General features: G+C 42.0%; 1 protein-coding gene and 1 pseudogene across 2 annotated transcripts in view; both read left to right on the top strand.

Moving 5' to 3' along the window:
• The first annotated feature begins 5,627 nt into the window (after nucleotides 1-5,627).
• On the top strand, nucleotides 5,628-6,158 carry LOC309830075 (large ribosomal subunit protein uL22-like; annotated as a pseudogene). Its single transcript has one exon. The product of its transcript is annotated as a large ribosomal subunit protein uL22-like (transcript).
• Nucleotides 6,159-9,846: 3,688 nt separating this feature from the next.
• Nucleotides 9,847-19,438, top strand: part of ALDH1L2 (aldehyde dehydrogenase 1 family member L2) — a 56,252-nt gene continuing 46,660 nt past the window's right edge. Inside the window, exons 1-2 of the mRNA XM_082664972.1 lie at nucleotides 9,847-9,983; nucleotides 19,025-19,169. Coding sequence (XP_082521098.1) covers nucleotides 9,936-9,983; nucleotides 19,025-19,169 — 193 coding nt within the window. The 5' untranslated portion in view covers nucleotides 9,847-9,935. The remainder of the gene's footprint in view (nucleotides 9,984-19,024; nucleotides 19,170-19,438) is intronic.

Raw genomic sequence — 19,438 nt, 5'->3', positions numbered from 1 at the left:
CACCAAAGTTTGAGATTCACAATGGTGTTAGGTGTATCCCTCATGATTTTTCTGTAGTCAGCTAGATATCTCCACAGGAACTTCCCACAGGCATCTTATCCAATTCAATTCGCCTACAAGTGAACTCATGAGCTTCCACTCCAAAACCTGCTTCTCATCCTGTATGCAGTCCATGTCTTAGTAAATGGTTTCATTTCCCACAGAACCCCTCATTCTCCCTCCATCCGTCAGTCACAGGGTTCAGCTGACTTTAACAACGTCTTTCAAATTGATCCCTTCTGTCCTTCCCACTGTAATGGGGATGACTTGTTTGGCCTATTACAGTTTCTCCTAAACGGCCTCCGGTGTCACTTACCACCTTGCATACTGTTAAGAAAAGCATTTTCCTAAAATGCAATGGAATTTCCTCCCTGTATTGCTTAACTATGCTTCAGTGAGGAAAAACACCCAGATGTTGAGTGGTTATCCTTGAACCGTGGGATTGATGATTTGATGTTTTTGTTCTTATACATTTGGGCATTTTACAATATTTAGTAATGAGCGGAAGAAAAAGATTCAATGCTTTCCATCACCTACTTAGCATGGTATACAGGCCCTATGAGACCCCACACCACCTCTCCATCTTGGCCTACTCCCCCTGACTCCAGTGAATACTCTTTGTAGACCAGTGGCTTACAAAATGAACTTAACAAAGTCTCTTCCTGGAAGTGCCTTGGAGGTCACAGCAGGGGATTAAGGGCTCTCCTTCACTCAGAGGATCCCCTTGCCCCTGTCTTTTATTTCTTAATGTATTGGGCTTTTTCATGATATTTCCTTTAAAAAATGTATTTTGCTTCTAATTAAAGGTTTAAAAGTGGTTATCCCAGTTACCATCAAGAAAGCATTTTCTGATCTTACCGTGCTCTTTCTCTCCTTCATAACTTTTACTTGCTGTTTCTTGTACCTCTGATGCTGTTTCCACCTTTATCTTTTGGTAAACTCTTCCTCTTCAAAACTTACCTTTTAGAGTGAGGGGGGTCAGAGTGGGCAGGGTGGTAAATCTTTTGTGAAATCCTCCCTTATGATGTGAAACTGAGCTAGTCACTCCTTTCTCTGTTCCTCAGCCTCTATCCAGTCACTAGATTCATTTATTTCTGTGTTCCATAAACATACATTCCATGTGTCAAGAACTATGCTAAGCTCCCCAATGCTAGGTTTTCCAGCTGTGCTGCTGGGGCCTTCAGGGGAGGGTAAGAAGGAAGCCCTGACTCACCATCTCAGGATCTCTTTTATTTCTTTCATGGATTGAGCCTCTGCCTAAGATTTCCATTCAGAAAGGTTTCTGCCACGAGTAATAAGCAAATAAATAGTTTGAAAATCGCAAAAAAAAAAAAAAAAAAGAACTATGCTGAGAACTGGGGTGCAAGGTTGATCAGCACACTGACTAGCCCTGAGTTAGGTCCTCCTGCTTTGTGTTTCCATAAAACTCTGTTTCATCTTTTATAGCACTGATCACACTTCGCTTCTTTGCCATTCCCTGCTGGACTATAAAACAGCGTGAGGGAAGCGAATCTTCTGTCTCGTCATCTCTCCATGCCCACCAACTACCACAGAGCCTAGAACATGGTAGGTGCTCAAAAATTATTTATTGAACCCTTGTCCTTAAAGTCGACACAAATTGGTGGGGGCAGACGTGATGGAACAATATATTATTTATTTATTGCACAGAGATTACTGGTGGGAATATGAAAGCGGTGCTGGTCATTTCTACCTTAGCAGTTCTCCTATGATACAGTTTATTTCTTTGGGCCATTTTTCTGGCTGTCCCTGAAGGCTTTTGATTGAATGCAGGAAAATAAACAATTACAGAGCTTCTAGATGATCTTATCTTTCTACAGAAAGATTGACCTTATTTTTTGGCAGGCAACTAAAGTAGGGCAGATCAGTTCATTACAGTGAGGGCTGAGCTCATGTGAGGCTGGGCTGCAGTCTTACAGCAGTTGCTCTACCTCTAGATTACACTCGGGGGATGCCTTCCAAGAGTATCGGTTGAGAGGGATGAGTTGTTTCCTGGATTACCTCATTCTGGCAGATGTTCAGCTCCAACTTCTGGGTACTGGAAACTCTGATTTGCTTTTTAGCCATTTTCTGCTTTGTTCTATAGCCTCTAATCCATGTATCTTAAGAATCAGTACATACCTCAAACTGAAATCAAGTGTCAGGGGACTCCCCTGGGGGCACAGTGGTTAATAATCCACCTGCCAATGCAGGGGACACGGGTTCGATCCCTGGTCCGGAAAGATCCCACATGCCGCGGAGCAACTAAGCCTGTGTGCGCCACAACTACTGAACCTGTGCTCTAGAGCCTGGAAACCACAACTACTGCACCCACGTGCCACAACTACTGAAGCCCACGTGCCCTAGAGCCTGCACACTGCAACTACTGATCCCATGTGCTCTAGGGCCTGCGTGCCACAACTACTGAGCCCACGTGCCACAACTACTGAGTCCACACACTGCAACTACTGAAGCCCGTGCGCCTAGAGCCCATGCTATGCAAGAAGAAAAGCCACCGCAATGAGAAGCCCATGCACCACAACGAAGAGTAGCCCCCGCTCGCTGCAACTAGAGAAAGCCTGCACGCAGCAACGAAGACCCAACGCAGCCAAAAAAAAAGCATAAATCAAGTGAGTGTCAGGAGCTAAGTTCACCTCTGTATCTCCCTTATTGCCAAGATATTGACTCAAGTCCTGGCTGCTCAAACTCCATTTGTTCTCTGTACCGCCATGAGATTGCTGAAATCTGCTGGTTGTTCTGCCTTTTGGCCCCTACTCCAGTTCTTCCTGTTGTAGATTCCTCGGCCAGTGCTCTCAAGTATTTGTTTTATCATGAAGTTATTTTCACTTAAACAATAATCGAACATTAATAATAATACAGGTTCAAGAGTGTGTTAATTAAAATGAGAATTTATAAAGGAAACACCATGCTAAAAATGAATAACATAGAGTATTCAGTAGAACAAATTCAAAATAAATAAATACACGCAGCTCTGTTTCCAAATAGCAAAAATGGCTGCACATCAGTTTGAGTCAAATAAGCAACCAAACAAGAGTATGAAAACTCCTAGAATTTTATTCTAAAATCCTGAAGTTGACTATGAAAGTAAAATTTTTCTATGTTTAAAAAAGTTTATAAATTAGGGCTTCCCTGGTGGCTCACTGGTAAGAATCCGCCTGCCAATGCAGGGGGCACGGGTTTGATCCCTGGTCCAGGAAGATCCCACATGCCGCGGAGCAACTAAGCCCATGCACCACAACTACTGAGCCTGCGCTCTAGAGCCTGTGTGCCACAACTGCTGAAGCCCATGCGCCTAGAGCCTGTGTCTTGCAACAAGAGAAGCCATGACAATGAGAAGCCCGCACACCGCAGTGAAGAGTAGCTCCGGCTCGCTGCAACTAGAGAAAGCCCACACACAGCAACAAAGACCCAACTCAGCCAAAAATAGAAACAAATAAATAAATTTATATTTTAAAAAAAGTTTATAAATTATATGACTTGCAGTTTCATAAAATTCTGAATGAATGCTCTATCCAGGACAAAATAGATCCCTGAGCAACATATCATATTTGAACAAGGCCCCTGAATGTCACACATATCAGTCACAAAAGTAAACACTTATCCATGGCAGACTGAGTAAAGATTTCAGTGTGATATTCTAGAAGGTCAAGACTATAAATCACTTTTACTATACACAGCTCTACACACAGAGTTTTTTGTGGGAATTCTTGGGTTTCCACTTTGCACTTCATCTATCACCTAATGTGTGAAATCAGTTCAGACATATGCAAAAAGTTGTACAAGTTACTGTATTTACAAAAATGGCACAAAAGTGAATTCAACAGTCTATGCGTGTACATACTTCATTCACCTCTTCAACAAAAACAAAAAGCTATTCTAACACTACAGAAGTGAAAAACACTAGGTACCATGGGCTCTCTTACATAAGCATTAGGGTCACACAAGGTTACACCAGAATAGGCAAATATTGCCCAGGAAAAATTCTATTTTTAAAAATGAAACAAGGTTAAGGCAAATCAAGTTCAGCTACAGGGACACAAGTCTTTCATATCTGCTTGAAATACGTGATGTCTTCTAATCTGTGGTCTTAAACTAATGTTTTACAAAATCCAAAAAGAAAAAGACAGAGGAAAGGAACAATAGAGATTATATGAAATAAGAAAAATATTAAAAGTTTAAAATTAAGTGAAGAAACCCAAAACATTAACATCATAAAATTTGCTTATTACTTGTTAGAACTAGTTCTACACTAGAACATAGAAAATATATACAGTTGTTTTCAGAAAATTACTTTATACTGCTCTGATGTGTCTTTTTCATTGGTGCATTGTTTAATCCAAAAATTATACACATTCAAACTTTAAGATTATACCCCTTCAAGAAACAGCACATCTCACTGCTACCTATCAAGCTGTCCCAATGACATAGTGTATGAAAGGAAACAAATAGCTGAGAAGTAATATATTAAGAAGAAACAATAAAAATGAGAAGATTCTCAATTCAGTTCTTTTACTCAGCCAGAGAGTTCACTAGCCACAGCAATGGTCTCTGTTTGGAAGTTCCCGTCGAGTAGGAGACATGGTCCCTAGACACCTATGTCTCATCTGAGGCTGCAGTAGAAGTTGCTTGAGGGGCAAGATAGAGGCAGGGGATTAAGAGGTACAAACTACTGTGTACAAAATAAATAAACTACAAGCATATATTGTACGACACAGGGAATGTAGCCAGTAGTTTATAATAACTATAAATGGAGTGTAACCTTTAAAAATTGTGAATCACTTTTTTGTACACCTGAAACATATAATATTGTATATCAACTATACCTTGATAATAATAAAAGAAATTGCTTGATCTTAATTTTTTCTTTATCCATGTTGTAATTCTCAGAATTTTTTAAAAGGCTTTTTTGCAACTATTTCCTCAAGAGCTCTGCCCCCGGACTTTCTTCTCAGATGAAGATAGCTCGCTTTCAACTTTGCATCTTCATTTTTCTCTAGACTAGGCAATTTTTCTCTCATTTCCTTCATCTCAGCAAAGATGTCGTGGGAATGTCTGCAGATCCAGGGCTCCCTCATACACCTGACACTGGGAAAAGCAAAGAACATGCCATCTCTTCCAGTGACTTCCCCCTATCATTATTTAGAAGTGTATTTCATAATTTCCAAAGAAGTGGCGATTACACTAATTATCTTCTTGTTATTGATTTCTAGCTTCATTCCACTATAGCCAGAGTCAAACTCTATGACTTACATTCTTTTTAGGCTAGCATACGGTGAATTTTTGAAAATGCTTTGTATGTATTGAAAAAGAATGTGAGGCATCTCTCTCGAATGGTGAATCCTCTGGTTATCGCTGCCATCCTGGCCTTGGCGGTGCTGATTTTGAGACCCTCCGGAGCAGAGTTCCATTCAGGGGGATGTGTCGGAGTCCCTGGCTTGGCGTCCCGTGCTCTCAGGCCTCTGTGGGCCGCAGAGGGGCTCGATGATTGGGAATGGGGCTGGCAGGGGTACAGGAAGCCTGTGGTCGGTGACGACTCTGGAGGTCCAGTGTCTAGCAGTGACCTCTAAAACATGGTTTGCTATTCACTTGACCCAGAAAACACCACAAACTCATGCAAGTCAAGAGATTCAAATCTTCGTGTTCACTCTCAGAACACTCGTGAAACTGCTCAGGCCAGTAAGTGTATGTATATCCGTAAAGCCACCAAGTATCTGCAAGATGTCACTTTAAAGAAACAATGTGTGCCATTCTGTCGTTACAATGGTGGAGCTGGTAGGTGTGCCCAGGCCAAACAGTGGAGCTGGACTCAGGTCGGTGGCCCAAAAAAAGTGCTGAATTTTTACTGCACATGCTCAAAAATGCAGAGAGTGATGCTGAACTTAAGGGCTTAGATGTAGAGCACATCCAGGTGAACAAAGCCCCCAGGATGCGGCGCAGAACTTAACAGAGCTCATGGTTGGATCAACCCATGCATGAGCTCTCCCTGCCACATTGAGATGATCCTTACTGAAAAAGAAGAGATTGTTCCTAAACCAGAAGAGGAGGTTGCCCAGAAGAAAAAGACATCCCAGAAGAAACAAAAACTTATGGCCTGGGAATAAATGCCGCAAAAAATAAATGCAAATAAAAGTTTAAAAAATAAATAAATAAATAAAAAGAATGCGTATTTGGTAGTTGGGTGCTTCTAGATGTTTTAATTAGGCCAAATGCATTAATCATCTCATTTAAATATTCTGTATCATTGCTAATATTTTGCCTGTTTCTATCAGTTATTAAGAGAAGTATGTTAAAAATCTTCAAGTATGAAGTAAGTCAAAGAGAAAGACAAATACCATATGATATCACTTATATGTGGAATCTAAAATATGACACAAATGAACTTTTATGAAACAGAAACAGGCTCACAGACATAGAGAACAGACTTGTGGTTGCCATGGGGTAGGGGGAGGTGGGAGAGGGACGGAGTGGGAGTTTGGGGTTAGCAGATGCAAACTATTATATAGAGAATGGATAAACAACAAGGTCCTACTGTATAGCACAGGAAACTATATTCAATATTCTGTGATAAACCATAATAGAAAAGAAAATTTTAAAAATATATATATATATATAAAACTGAATCACTTTGCTATACAGCAGAAATTAACATAACATTGTAAATCAACTATAGTTCAATAAAAAATTATTACAATGTTTAAAAAATCTTCAAGTATGGTTACAGGTTTGTCTATTTTTCCTTGAAGTTCTGTAATTTTTGCTTTATAAAATTTGAGGCTGTGTTATTAAGTGTATACAAACTTAGAATTTTTATCTTCCTGTCAGATTTTCTTTTGGTTAGTGTTTGAGTGTTTTTTTTAAAAATTGGAATCTTTATATTTTATGAGTGCTTTCGGAATCTTTATATTTTATGAGTCTCTCTCATCAGAGTTTTGTTTTTTAACCAACCTGATGATCTTTGTCTTTTCATTAAAACATTTAGTCCATTTTTGGGCTTCCCTGGTGGTGCAGTGGTTGAGAGTCCGCCTGTCGATGCAGGGAACACGGGTTCGTGCCCCGGTCCGGGAAGATCCCACATGCCGCGGAGCAGCTGGGCCCGTGAGCCATGGCCGCTGAGCCTGCGCGTCCGGAGCCTGTGCTCCGCAACGAGAGGGGCCACAACAGTGAGAGGCCCGCATACCGCAAAAAAACAAAACATATAGTCCGTTTTCATTTACCGCAATTACTGGCTTAAATCTAACATCTTACTAATTTCCTTCTATTTTTCACGCATGTTCCTTTTTCCTCTCCTTTCTTGCCTTCTTTTGGATTGAGTTTTTTATCATTTTATTGTCTTAATAGTTTTACACTCTATTAACTTGGTAGTTATACATTGTATTACTATCCTTTTAGTGGTTGTACTAGAGATTATAATATGCATCCTTAACTTATTAAGTCTAACATAAATTAGTACTTTTATTATTTCCAAGACAATGCTGCAAGCTTAGAACCTTTAACTTAACCTTTTCTCCCTGAAAATCATATGCTATTGTTGTCATGTGTTTTAATTATACATATTTTTGAACTCCATAGAACATTATTAGAAGCATTTTAGACAATATTAATTAAAACTTGTCCTTGTATTTACCCTCTCTAAAGCTCTTTATTCCTTCATTTCTGAGCTTCCATCTAGGATTATTATCTTTCTGCCTAAAGAATATTCCATTCCTCCCAGCACTCCCAACTGTCCAACACTTTTTAAAAATATTTATTTATTTGGCTGCGCCAGTATCTTCATTGCAGCGTGTGGGATCTTTACTTGCGGCATGTGAACACTTAGTTGCGGCATGTGGGATCTAGTTCCCTGACCAGGGATCGAACTCGGGTCCTCTGCATTGGGAGCACGGAGCCTTAGCCACTGGGCCACCAGGGAAGTCCCTATCCGACAATTTTTTATTGCTGTTTGTATATTTTCATGGAGATATATATATATATATATATATATATATATATCTTGTGGATATATATATATCTCTACAAGATTTTATTATTATTGTTCATATGGTCAATGTTTACTTAAATTCACTCACATATTTGCCTTTTTTGTTGGTCTTTATTCCTTCCTGCATTTCCGGGCTTCCAAGTAGGTAATTTTCCTCCTGCTTGAAGGATACTTTAATATTCCCTTTATTGTATGTCTGCTGATGACAAAGTCTCTCAAGTTTTTGTTTCTGAAGTTTACTTCATCTCCATTTTTGCTAGCAAGAGAAGTCTAGGTTGGCAGGCAATTTTTTGTTTGTCAAACTCTCTAGTTGTATCTGGTCTAACCTCCAATTATCAAGAGGACTACAGTTTTGGTTCTTAAAGATGAAAATCTTAGACAGCATGCATATTTTCTTATATTTGGGTGAACATAAGCTCATTTTCTAAAGTTGGGAGTTGGAGTATATAACTATGGAATCTTCACTCAGGAAAAACCACAGTCCTTGCCCACCCTCCCTGGTTTAGAACAAATAAAATGAATATCAATATTTGGAAGTTTAAGAGATGCAAGAATTCACAAAAATGCAGTCAGAGAAATGGGGTGAGTTGTCAAGGGGCAGTTCCTAAAGCAAAACCCTGGATATTTGCTGCAATTCTCCAGGCTTTAAGAATGGTTCTTTTTCTAGAATGAATATGTATATATATGTAACTGAGTATAACTGAGTCACTTTGCTGTACAGAAGAAATTAACACAACATTGTAAATCAACTATACTTCAATTAAAAAAATTTTTTTAAAGAGTGGTTCTTTTTCTTTCCTTCTTACCTTCTCAACAAGTATTTTCTAAGCTCTGCTTAGTGCTAAGTACTGTAAATCTTGATAAATAAGGCATGGAGTCAGCCTGCAAAGAGCTTCCAGTAGAGAAGATGACTGCTACATAAATAGTAGTAACAGACTGAGGCTTCATAAGAGCTGCATAGACAAAAATCCTTCCTAGATCGGAGGAGTGAAAGGTTACTTTGAGGAAGTAAGGAGCTTAGGGAGGAAAGAATCAGGAAAAATACCTGTAGGAGGCAGCATTTGAGCTATACCTTTAAGAAGAGAAGGAATTTGGTCATGCCTAGATGGTGACAAGTGACAGGTGGCAAGCTTTCCTGGGAAACGTTGTCCAGGAAGGAATAGGCAAGTACTATGGTCACACTGAATTACACGTGCAAAAGAGCAGCGAGAAATAAGAGTAAGTGCCAAACTACAGACGGTCTTGAATGCCAGGCTAAGGAGTTCTGTTTGAGACAAGTGCTCAGCTAAAGCATGTCTTGAGCGTTTCTTCAGAGAGGTGAGGGAAAAGGCTGTCGGGTGTCTATCATCTATCAACCCATCTATTTGTCTATCATCTGTCGGGACCAACTCTGTGCCAAGCCCTTTGCCAGGTGCTTTATACACAATCTCTCATTAAATCTTCTTGTCAGACTACGAGATAGGAATCAGGATCCTTACGTCGCGAAGGTGCCCTCACCCGTTTATCTTTCGCGGCTCCACGCACTTGCCTGTTGTCTTCTCAGGACTGTGTTAAGGACATGACCTGGGGTGTCAGACTGACTTTTAAGGCAGATCCTTATGTACTTCAGAGTGTGTGAGTAACTGGGAGAAGATCCCACAGATAGTGAGACTGCACCGAGGCAGCCGCCAGAAGCGGTCGCTCGGGCTGGGCACCAGCGCTGCTCCGGGAGGCTGGAGCACGCCCCGCCCAGTCGTTCGGGATTGGCCGCGGGGGCCCTGACAGATGAGGGGGCGGGGCCGCGAGCTGCGTCCCGGGACTCGCCGGGGACTCCGAGGCTGCAGGCCGCGCCTAGGCTGAGCCGCCCCCGCGTGCCTCCCGCTTGCCTCCCGCGCCGCCCGCACGAGCGCTTCTTTCCAGCATGTTGTGGCAGGGCAACCAGGCACTCCGGCGCTTCTCCACCGGCCAGGTGAGTCCGGCCCCGGCGAGCGTCCCGGCTCTCACCCGGGGGCTGCTTTCCAGATCCGGAGAGGGCGGGCCGGGCAGCGGGGCTGAGGGAGGGCAGTGTTTACTTTGAGCAAAGTGTTTACTTTGCTAAAGGTCAGGACGACGTTTTTAAAACCGGGAGAGTGAAGAGAAGGGTCCGGGGAGGGTCCTGAATGGGGCTTGTCGAACGAGCCATTGTCTTCTACCGGGACGGGGCTGAGGATGTCTGGCTGGGATTGACAGGGTGGAAACAGTCGCTCGGCAAGAGGGACAGAGTCGGTTCCCCTTCCGTTTTCATTTCAACTGTGAGATCCCTGCCTGGTTACGAGATGGAGCCGAGGTACAGGACCGAGACCACCTCCTGGAGGAGAGTGGTATCAAGTCAACCGGGTCCTCCTCCGCGGCCTGAGAGGTGTGAGCGCTCCCGACTGGCATGCAGGGCCCATTCAGATAATGGCACTCCGAGCCGGTGACCGCAAGCTCATTATTCCTGAGCTGCAGGCGGCAAGATTTCTAGGATCACCGGGCGCTGCAGAAGCAGCCACCCTGGAACATTAGTAAACTATGGTGCAAAAACCTAGCCCTGGCCCAGCCCCGCGCCTTGGAATTGCATCAGCCTCTCCAGAAACGGAATGAGGGAGGACACGTTGCATGGGGCGCTGCCTTCAGCACTTCAGGGGCCTGAGGAGAGATGCCTCCCTGCATCTAGGCAGACTCCAAGCTGTTTAGGGAAGAAAAAGTCCACCCCATGTACATCATCTCTTTTATAGGAAGTGCATGTTTGCTGTGTTATAAAAGAATTTGCTTTTTGATTCCTCTTCTCTGCCAAAGTCATATGCGCATGTGTACATATCCAGATGTAAAAAACTTGGAGCAGAGAGAAGTCTTGAGTAGCATCAAGAACTGGCCCAAAGTTGCATAAATGGAGAAGCTTTTGTCCCCCAGACAGCCACAAGTAATGAGAATTCACTTTATCCCATGCAGTCAGTTCTAGTTATTTTGGGAGTATTCACCTTTTTTTAAATAAGCAAAAAGAAACTTGCTCTGGCAGGTATTTTGCTTGCTCTCCTATGCAGAGCTCTGGACTCCTCCTTAGCTTTCTCCTGCCACGTGGCACACGGGAATCTGGGTTGGATGGCACAGAGAACAAGGGGCTCGTGCGTATCTGTTTTATTGGCCTCCTCTGTCAACACCTTTCATTTAATTGTCTTTTTTTGGAGAGCAGAAGGGATTCCTGAAGGATGAAAAAAATGCCAATAATGGGGTTATATAAGATTTCAGTAATAAAAGATGAACATCCCAGGTGGCAAGTGGCATAAACAAAAACACTCTTGTGGGGAAGTGCCAGGTATGGTCAGGGGTCAGGGGCCTGAGTCTATCTCCAGGAATACATGTGGGAGAGCAGTGCCACATGGCTGGGAAGGAGGCAGGTTCTTCAATGGCCAAAGGAAGACATGGAATAATAAGTGAAGAATTTGGGATGTTTTACTCCATAGAAAATGGAGATTCATCCTTTGGACCGTGTTCTATAAGAATTGTTCAAAATCAGACATGGCTGGTGGGAGCGTAAAATGGTACAGCTGCTTTGGAAAACCGACTTTTTTTTTTAATAAAATTAAACATAAACCCATCAAATGACCCAGCAGTTGCCCTCATAGGTATTTACCCAAGAGAAATTAAAACTTATGTTCACACAAATACCTATTTATGGATGTTTACAAAGGGATTATTCATAATCACCAATTTAAATGTCTTTCAGCTGGTGGCAGGATAAGCAAACTGTGGTATATCCATCCATATAGTGGAATCTTACTCAGAAAAAGAAAAGGAATGGACTACTGATATACACAACAACATGGATGAAACTCAAATATATATGCTAAGTGTAGAAGACAGACTCAAAGGGCTGCATATGTATATGAGTCCATTTGTCTGACACTTTGGAAAGAGTAAACCTAAAGTGATGGAAAAATAAGGCCAGGCTGGAGATAGGGGGAGGGATTGACAGCAAAGGGATGGGAGGGGATTTGGGGGGGTGATGGAACTGTTCTTTATCTTGATTGTAACTGGTTACATGACTGTGTGTTTGTCCAAACTGAAAGAATTTTGCATTGAAAATGGTGTGTTCATTGTATGTAAATTGTACCTTCGTATGAAAAAAAATTTTTTAAATCACACAGCGCTTTTGAGTTTGGTATTAAAGCAGAATGAAAGAGGAATGAAAAAAAAATCTCTCAGAACTTAACAAAATCCAAGGAGGAAATTAGTTCATAACACTTCCTGATATAATTAATTTTTCCATTCTTTGTCTTAAAGAAATGGACTTAGAAATATTTAATGATCTCAGCTTAATGATATGACTGGATTTTATTAACTAGTGCAACTATATACAGCAATAAGGCCCTTTGTCAATTAGTTATTATTGTCCACTTCCAGTATCTTGCCTGGCTCATTACTTCTTAATTTCTCCCAATGGTGGGAGCTATTTAGCCTTAATATTTATTTGGCACTCTGTTCTTTAGCTGTTATTTCCTCTGCTAGTGTCTGGGACAAGCCTGGCCGTTGCTCTGGATTCATAGCTTGGTTCCAGGACTTAAGGTTACTTTATGATCCGATTCAAGAGGCTGGACCCTTCCCTGCTTCTTGAAACCAAGTACTGGCTTTATACCCTAGTTCTAGCAACCAGGTCCTTAACTTGTTTCCTTATTGCCTGACCCTCGGCATTGGCATCTAATTTGATTTAGGACCTTCAGATTCAACTTCAAACCATATTACATTGTGTATTATGTACTGAGCACGTCTTCTAAATCCTGAAGAAATAATAATAATAGGTATCATTGATATGACTTTGTATGCACCAGGCACTGTTATAAATGCTTTACATATACTCATTTAGTCTTCATAACATCTCAGTGAAGTGGGTACTATTATAATGCCCATTCTACAAATCAGGAAACTGAGACCCAGAGAAGTGACATAATTTTTTTAGAGTCTTACAGCCAAAAAGGATAAAACAATAAACAAGAGATAAATAGTCCCTGCTTTCAAGGAGTCCACAGATTAGTGGGACAAATGATTAAACTTGCCTTTAGGTAAAGGATAATAACGGAAGGGAAATACAAGTGGACAATAAAATATGAAAAGGCACTCAACCAAACTAGGGCAGGGACTACTCTTGTGCCTTCAGCTTAGGGATCCCAAACAGCGCCCCCCCCAGGCCAAACAGATAAGACAAAAGTAGCATTTGGGCTGGAAGGAGTGAAAGGCCACGTTCAGAGTTAAAGGGAGCAGCCCCTGCTCAGCGAATGTCAACCGTGGTTGACAAAGCTCCTGATTTTTAAAGAGGAGTCAGAAATTCAGCCTGCTAATGTGAAACCTCCTAAAAATCGTATCACAGTTCTTCTGCAGATGCTCTGTGAGCCCAATAAAATCCTCTTTGCCAGGCCACTGATTGCAACCCCACCATGCACTGTGCCCAGAGCTTGGCAAATGCTCAAAACGTGCTTGGTGAACAGATCTTGCGCACCATCAGGCACGATTTGGGGAGCCATGTGCCAAATGGTCCATTAAGAGTTAGGCATCTCAGTGTCTCAGAAAAATTTATTTTGTTTTATTCTTTTGTGGGAAGGTCCTTTCTCCTTTCCAGTTCTCATTGGGAAAACTGCCAGTTCTCACAATTGCTCATGTGGACAGCTTTGACCTTATTTTACATCCTGCTCTGTTGGTTCTATTAAGGTAACATCTGCTTCACAAAAGGGCTTCGGATCAGCACAGACTCTTAGCACTGTGCCTTTAAGTTCTCCAGAGAAGACTGTGTGTATTTTTCTTTAAACCCTTGGAACATAATCAGAGTCCATATTAACTTGCTTCCTGAAGAATTTCACCAGGATGTGGATAGCCTGGGAATGCAACAGTTGATAGCTTAAGAAACAAAAGCTCTATTCCCTGCAAAGGCCTCTTCTAATGCAGAATGTTATCTCTAGAGGACCCCAAGATAACAGCACTTATCACCCGGATTTAGAAATGCTGTGGGTCATTTTATGCCCCCTTCTTCTTTCTCACCAATATAACAAGGCACTGATAGTGCCTTAAAGTATGTTCTCTGGTCATCAGCCTAACCCTTTAATGAATGGTGCTGTCTCCCATGTCAGGACCACCATGATATTCCCTTAGAAAGTCTGATGGAACTATTTCCCGTAACTGACCTGTCAAACTATCGCCAAATTTTCCTTTTAAAAAAGAAGGGGTGGGGGAACCATCAACATAGGAAAGCCATAGAAGCACATCTGCTGAAGCGAAACAGATCTGAGTTTGAATCCTTCCTCTGCCCCTTCTTAGCCCTGTCCGTGGACAGGTTACTTAACTTCCCCGAGCCCTATGTTTTCTCATTTGTGAAATGGATCACAGTAAGGCTTAAAGACATATGATAAGGATTTGATACATTTTTTTTAATCAGTGAAAAAGGCTCAATACAGTGCCTGCCTTATGGCACACTCCCAGTAGGAAAGATCCATTATCATCATTTTTATTTACCTGGGCATTACTTGTGGTATAATAATGATACTAGTTGACATTTATTGAGCCTTTGTTATTGCCACACACTGCACTAATGCATTACGCTTTACGCTTTATCCCACTAAATCCTCCTAACAACCTTATGAGATAGGTACTATTATTATTCAGATTTTAATTGTTGAGGCTGAGCTCAAAGTAGCACAGCTGGTGTTACAGAAAAACAATGGCACTGGGGTAATAACTAGATTAGAATCTCAGAGCTGCCACTGAGTAGTGATTTGACTCCAGGCTGTATCTTTTTTTTTTTTAATACCATGCATTTTCTTTCTTTCTTTTTTTTTATAAATTTATTTATTTTATTTATATTTATTTTTGGCTGCGTTGGGTCTTTGCTGCTGCCCACGGGCTTCTCATTGCGGTGGCTTCTCTTGTTGCGGAGCACGGGCTCTAGGTGCACGGGCTTCAGTAGTTGTGGTGTGCTGGCTCAGTAGTTGTGGCACACGGGCTCAGTTGCTCTGCGACACGTGGGATCTTCCCAGACCAGGGCTTGAACCCGCGTCCCCTGCATTGGCAGGCGGATTCTTAACCACTGCATCACCAGGGAAGCCCTTTCGTTCTTTTTTTTTATTCACTTATTTTATTTTATTTTTGACTGCATTGGGTCCTCTCAGGGGTCACTCCTTGCCACGGCACGCGGGCCCCTCACTGCGGCGGCCCCTCCCGCTGCAGAGCATGGGCTCCAGGCGCACGGGCTTCAGCAGTTGTGGCGTGTGGGCTCAGTAGTTGTGGTGCATGGGCTTAGTTGCTCCGCAGCATGTGGGATCCTCCCGGACCAGGGATGGAACCCGTGTCCCCTGCACTGGCAGGCGGACTCCCAACCACTGCGCCACCAGGGAAGCCCCAGGCTGTATCTTAACCTCTCTTTGTTTTAGTTTCTTCATCTGTAAAGCCATCTGTAAAATGGCTTATTAATGTCTGCCTCTTGGGAGTCATTGGGCAATCAAAATGAGGTAACACATATTAAATACCTGACACATACCAGGGTCTCGTTAAACTGTTTGCTACTACTTCCACCACTTTTTCCTTGACCCAGACTCCCCAGGGCAAAATCTTTTTTGTAGGGGGCGGACATACACCCTGTATAGCAGAGATTCGCAGACTTTAGTGTGCCTGTCAATCAATAGAGAGCTTGTTCAAATGCAGCTTCCTGGGCTAATAAACTGCAGAGGCAGGATCCAAACTTCCTCATATGCTTTTGAGTTAGTGCCTGCTTCCTGATGGTCTGACTCAGTAGATCAGGGATGGGGCCCAGGAAACCACATTTTTAACATTTCCTCCCAGCTGATTCTGCCAACACGGGCAGTCAGCCCTCAGATCATACTTGGAGAAATAAGACTAAGGTGAAATATCCCAGTCCAGTTCTTTGGAATTATACTAACTCATTATAAATACTTAAAATCTTAAACTCTGAAATTTTTCTCACTGCTAGAAACTCACCTTTATAGTTTCAGTTTTACCACTAAGCTCAGAAAGTGTTTCAGTGAATGTAGAATTTCTGGAGATACTGACATGGTTTCTTTAAACACTGTCTTTCTGGGGCAGTGTTGACTCTGGAATTGAACTTCCAATAACCAGATGACAGCTGAGAGCACATTACAATTGAGTCAGCTCATCCTCTTGGCTCTTGTATGTTTTAAGACTAATAATTTTAGAAGTCTTAAAATATTTGGTGTTGGTAATGGTATGAGGTAAAGCCAAATTTTGTAAGATAGCCAACACGTCAGGTCAGTTCTATTTCAAGCAACAGCATTAATTATAGGATTTTAAGATAGAATACTTAGAGAACATTTTGATATTTTTGATGAGAGGAAATGAAATAGTCATGCATTATCTGCAGGCAAATTGTGCTGTTCTTACAGAGTTAATCTGTTTGTTTGCAAGAATCTATTAGATGTTGAAACTCTAGGCTCTTTTGGGATAGAAACTTTGGCTGGGCATGGAAAAGAATTTTTATACCAAAACCTTAATTGTTTAATTATCAGCTCACAGGGAAGATGTGAACCCATATGCTTTTTTTTTTTTTTTTTTTTTTTGGGCTGCGTTGGGTCTTTGTTGCTGCACGCGGGCTTTTTCTAGTTGTGGCGAGCGGGGGCTACTCTTCATCGCGGTGCGCGGGCTTCTCATTGCGGTGGCTTCTCTTGTTGCGGAGCACGGGCTCTAGGTGCGTGGGCTTCAATAGTTGTGGCTCGTGGGCTTCAGTAGTTGTGGCTCGTGGGCTCTAGAGTGCAGGCTCAGTAGTTGTGGTGCACGGGCTTTGTTGCTCCACGGCATGTGGGATCTTCCCAGACCAGGGCTTGAACCCATGTCCCCTGCATTAGCAGGCAGATTCTTAACCACTGCACCACCAGGGAAGTCCCTGAACCTGTAGGCTTTTAAGTTTATGCCTAAAAAGGGATGCCATCTATGCCCTTAAGAAAGTGGGAAATAAGGGAAAATTGTTTTCCTCATAGTCAGATTTTAACAGTGAGGCTTTACTAAGTTAGAATGACTTTCTGGAACATTAATGAATTCCATTTAGATTGAAGGAAAAATATTCTAAATCCAAATCCTGTGGAGACGTATTCTAACGTGGAGCAATGAAAGATGGAAAGAACTCTGGGGAGCTGGGGTTGGTTCTTTGCCAAGACGGGAAGCTCATAGGAGGTGGTGACCCTCTGATTACCTCTCCGTGCACAATCCTGCAGCTAGCCTGCTTCACCCGGTGGCTCTTCATCACCATCTTAACAATCATCATGTCAACATGTTACCTTAAGCTTTGTGAAAAGGTTCCATCTTGGGAGAATTTACAGAAGGCATAATTGCTTAAAGACAGTCCTTAAAAACTTTAACTCCTTTAGTGCCGCTCTTATCTATGTGGTGTTTATATTTATTGACAATCACTGCATTTTTGTGCATCAGTGTTAAAGTTCTAAAAAAGGAGATGGAAGAGATGGGCAGTAGTGGCTCATTTTATTTTTAAGTACCTTCGTGGGTTTTGGGGTCAGATGGCCCTGGATTCAAATCCTACCTCTCCCTTGTTTTGCTAGTATGACCTTGGAGATATACTTGATATTTCTAAGTCTTGGTTTCTTCATTCATAAAATGGTACAAAATGGGGGATAAGAAAACAGGATAGTTGTGAGGATTAAAATAAATGAAATTATGTGCAGCCCTCAATTCCTTATCTGAAATCTATGGGGCCAAATGTGGGGTTCAGAATCATTCACATTTGAGAAGATCAATACGGTATATAGGACCTTACGCACAATTTACAGCAGGGTCTGGGATAGTATCTGTAATGAAGCACATTGACTTTTTTTTTTTTTTTTTTTTTTTTCTGTGTTACGTGGGGCTGTCACTGTTCTGGCCTCTCCCGTTGCGGAGCACAGGCTCCGGACGCGCAGGCTCAGCGGTCATGGCTCACGGGCCTAGCTGCTCCGCGGCATGTGGGATCTTCCTGGACCGGGGCATGAACCCGTGTCCCCTGCATCAGCAGATGGACTCTCAACCACTGCGCCACCAGGGAAGCCCCACATTGACTTTTCTGCAGCAAATTACAATATACTATAAGTAAAGACTGTAAGTGACATTATCAGTGCAGGTCAAGTTTGAAGCCAAATGACTGCATTAACTTATAAGAAACCTACAAGGGCTATAAAGAACATTTCATTCGTTCAGTCCATGTCTTAAGACCAAATGAGTTTATGCCACTTACCAAGGACTGTAGAATTCTGGACCGTGTGAAAAAACGTAGAATTGTCTAGTATATAGGAAAGCCTTTAAAACATTATTAAAGCTTTTACTTAAACAGTGCTTTTTGTCAGACACTGCAGTAAACCTAATGCATATTGTCATCTACCTCAATCAGAATTGTGTGAGTTGGTGTTATTCCAGTTTTACAGATGAGGAGAATAAAAGGCAAATGGAAGTTAGTTACTTGCTAAAGGTCACACAACTAACAAGGGGTGGGTGACCCTAGGTTTGACCTCAGATAGTCTAGGATCTGCTTTTGACCCCTATGTTATACTAGATGTTAGCTCTTGGCATCTTTTGGAGGTGGGCATAAAAAAATTGCAGGACATAAAAGCATTGTCCATATTGAAGTAGATCTTGCTCAGAATTACACCCCTTTTAACTATGAAACTTATGCTTGTTTGTTAACATCTGGCCTCATTTCATCAAGGAGTTGAAATGCCTTGTAAAAATATATGCAATCCCAATGATTATAATGAATAATCAAGGGAGTTGGAGCAAAGGGAAAATGAGGAATACTTAGGTGTGAAATTGTTTTCACTACTACCTATATAGCATGTAGTCTGAGTTCAGTGTATGTCAATAACTATTCTACTGTGTAGATCTTTGAGCCTTTTGTAATGCCCAAGTCATCTTGTATGATTGAAAAAAAGAGTGTTTATTATCCATATGTCTTCTATCCATACTAATACCTGTCACTGTTGAATTGCTTCGCAGGTTTATTTCAAAAACAAGCTGAAGGTGGCACTTATTGGTCAGAGCCTCTTTGGACAAGAAGTCTACAGCCACCTCTGCAAAGAGGGCCACCGAGTTGTGGGAGTGTTCACAGTTCCAGATAAGGATGGAAAAGCTGACCCACTGGGTGAGTGTATCTTGGAACACCTGGATCAAGGACTGCACTGGCCTCCACTCTGCCTGTTGAAAGCCTTCTTAGGCCAAGTCTATTTGTGTGGCAGATACAGACTCAGAAACTCTCCCTTCTCTGTGGGCCTCAAGACAAAGATGCCGGCCCCTATTTTACTAAGTTTCTCCACTTACCTCCATGGTAATCACCAGGTCCCTCAGAGGAATTTCCAAGCATGTGTTTTTCCTGAATTACACTTGTGACTTTCCAAAGGTGCTATGGGACAT

This window comes from Grampus griseus (assembly GCF_964374135.1).
Source record: "Grampus griseus genome assembly, chromosome: 11".
Lineage (NCBI taxonomy): Eukaryota > Metazoa > Chordata > Mammalia > Artiodactyla > Delphinidae > Grampus > Grampus griseus.
Note: the sequence above shows the minus strand (reverse complement) of the source record. Positions and strands in the feature narration are given on the sequence as shown.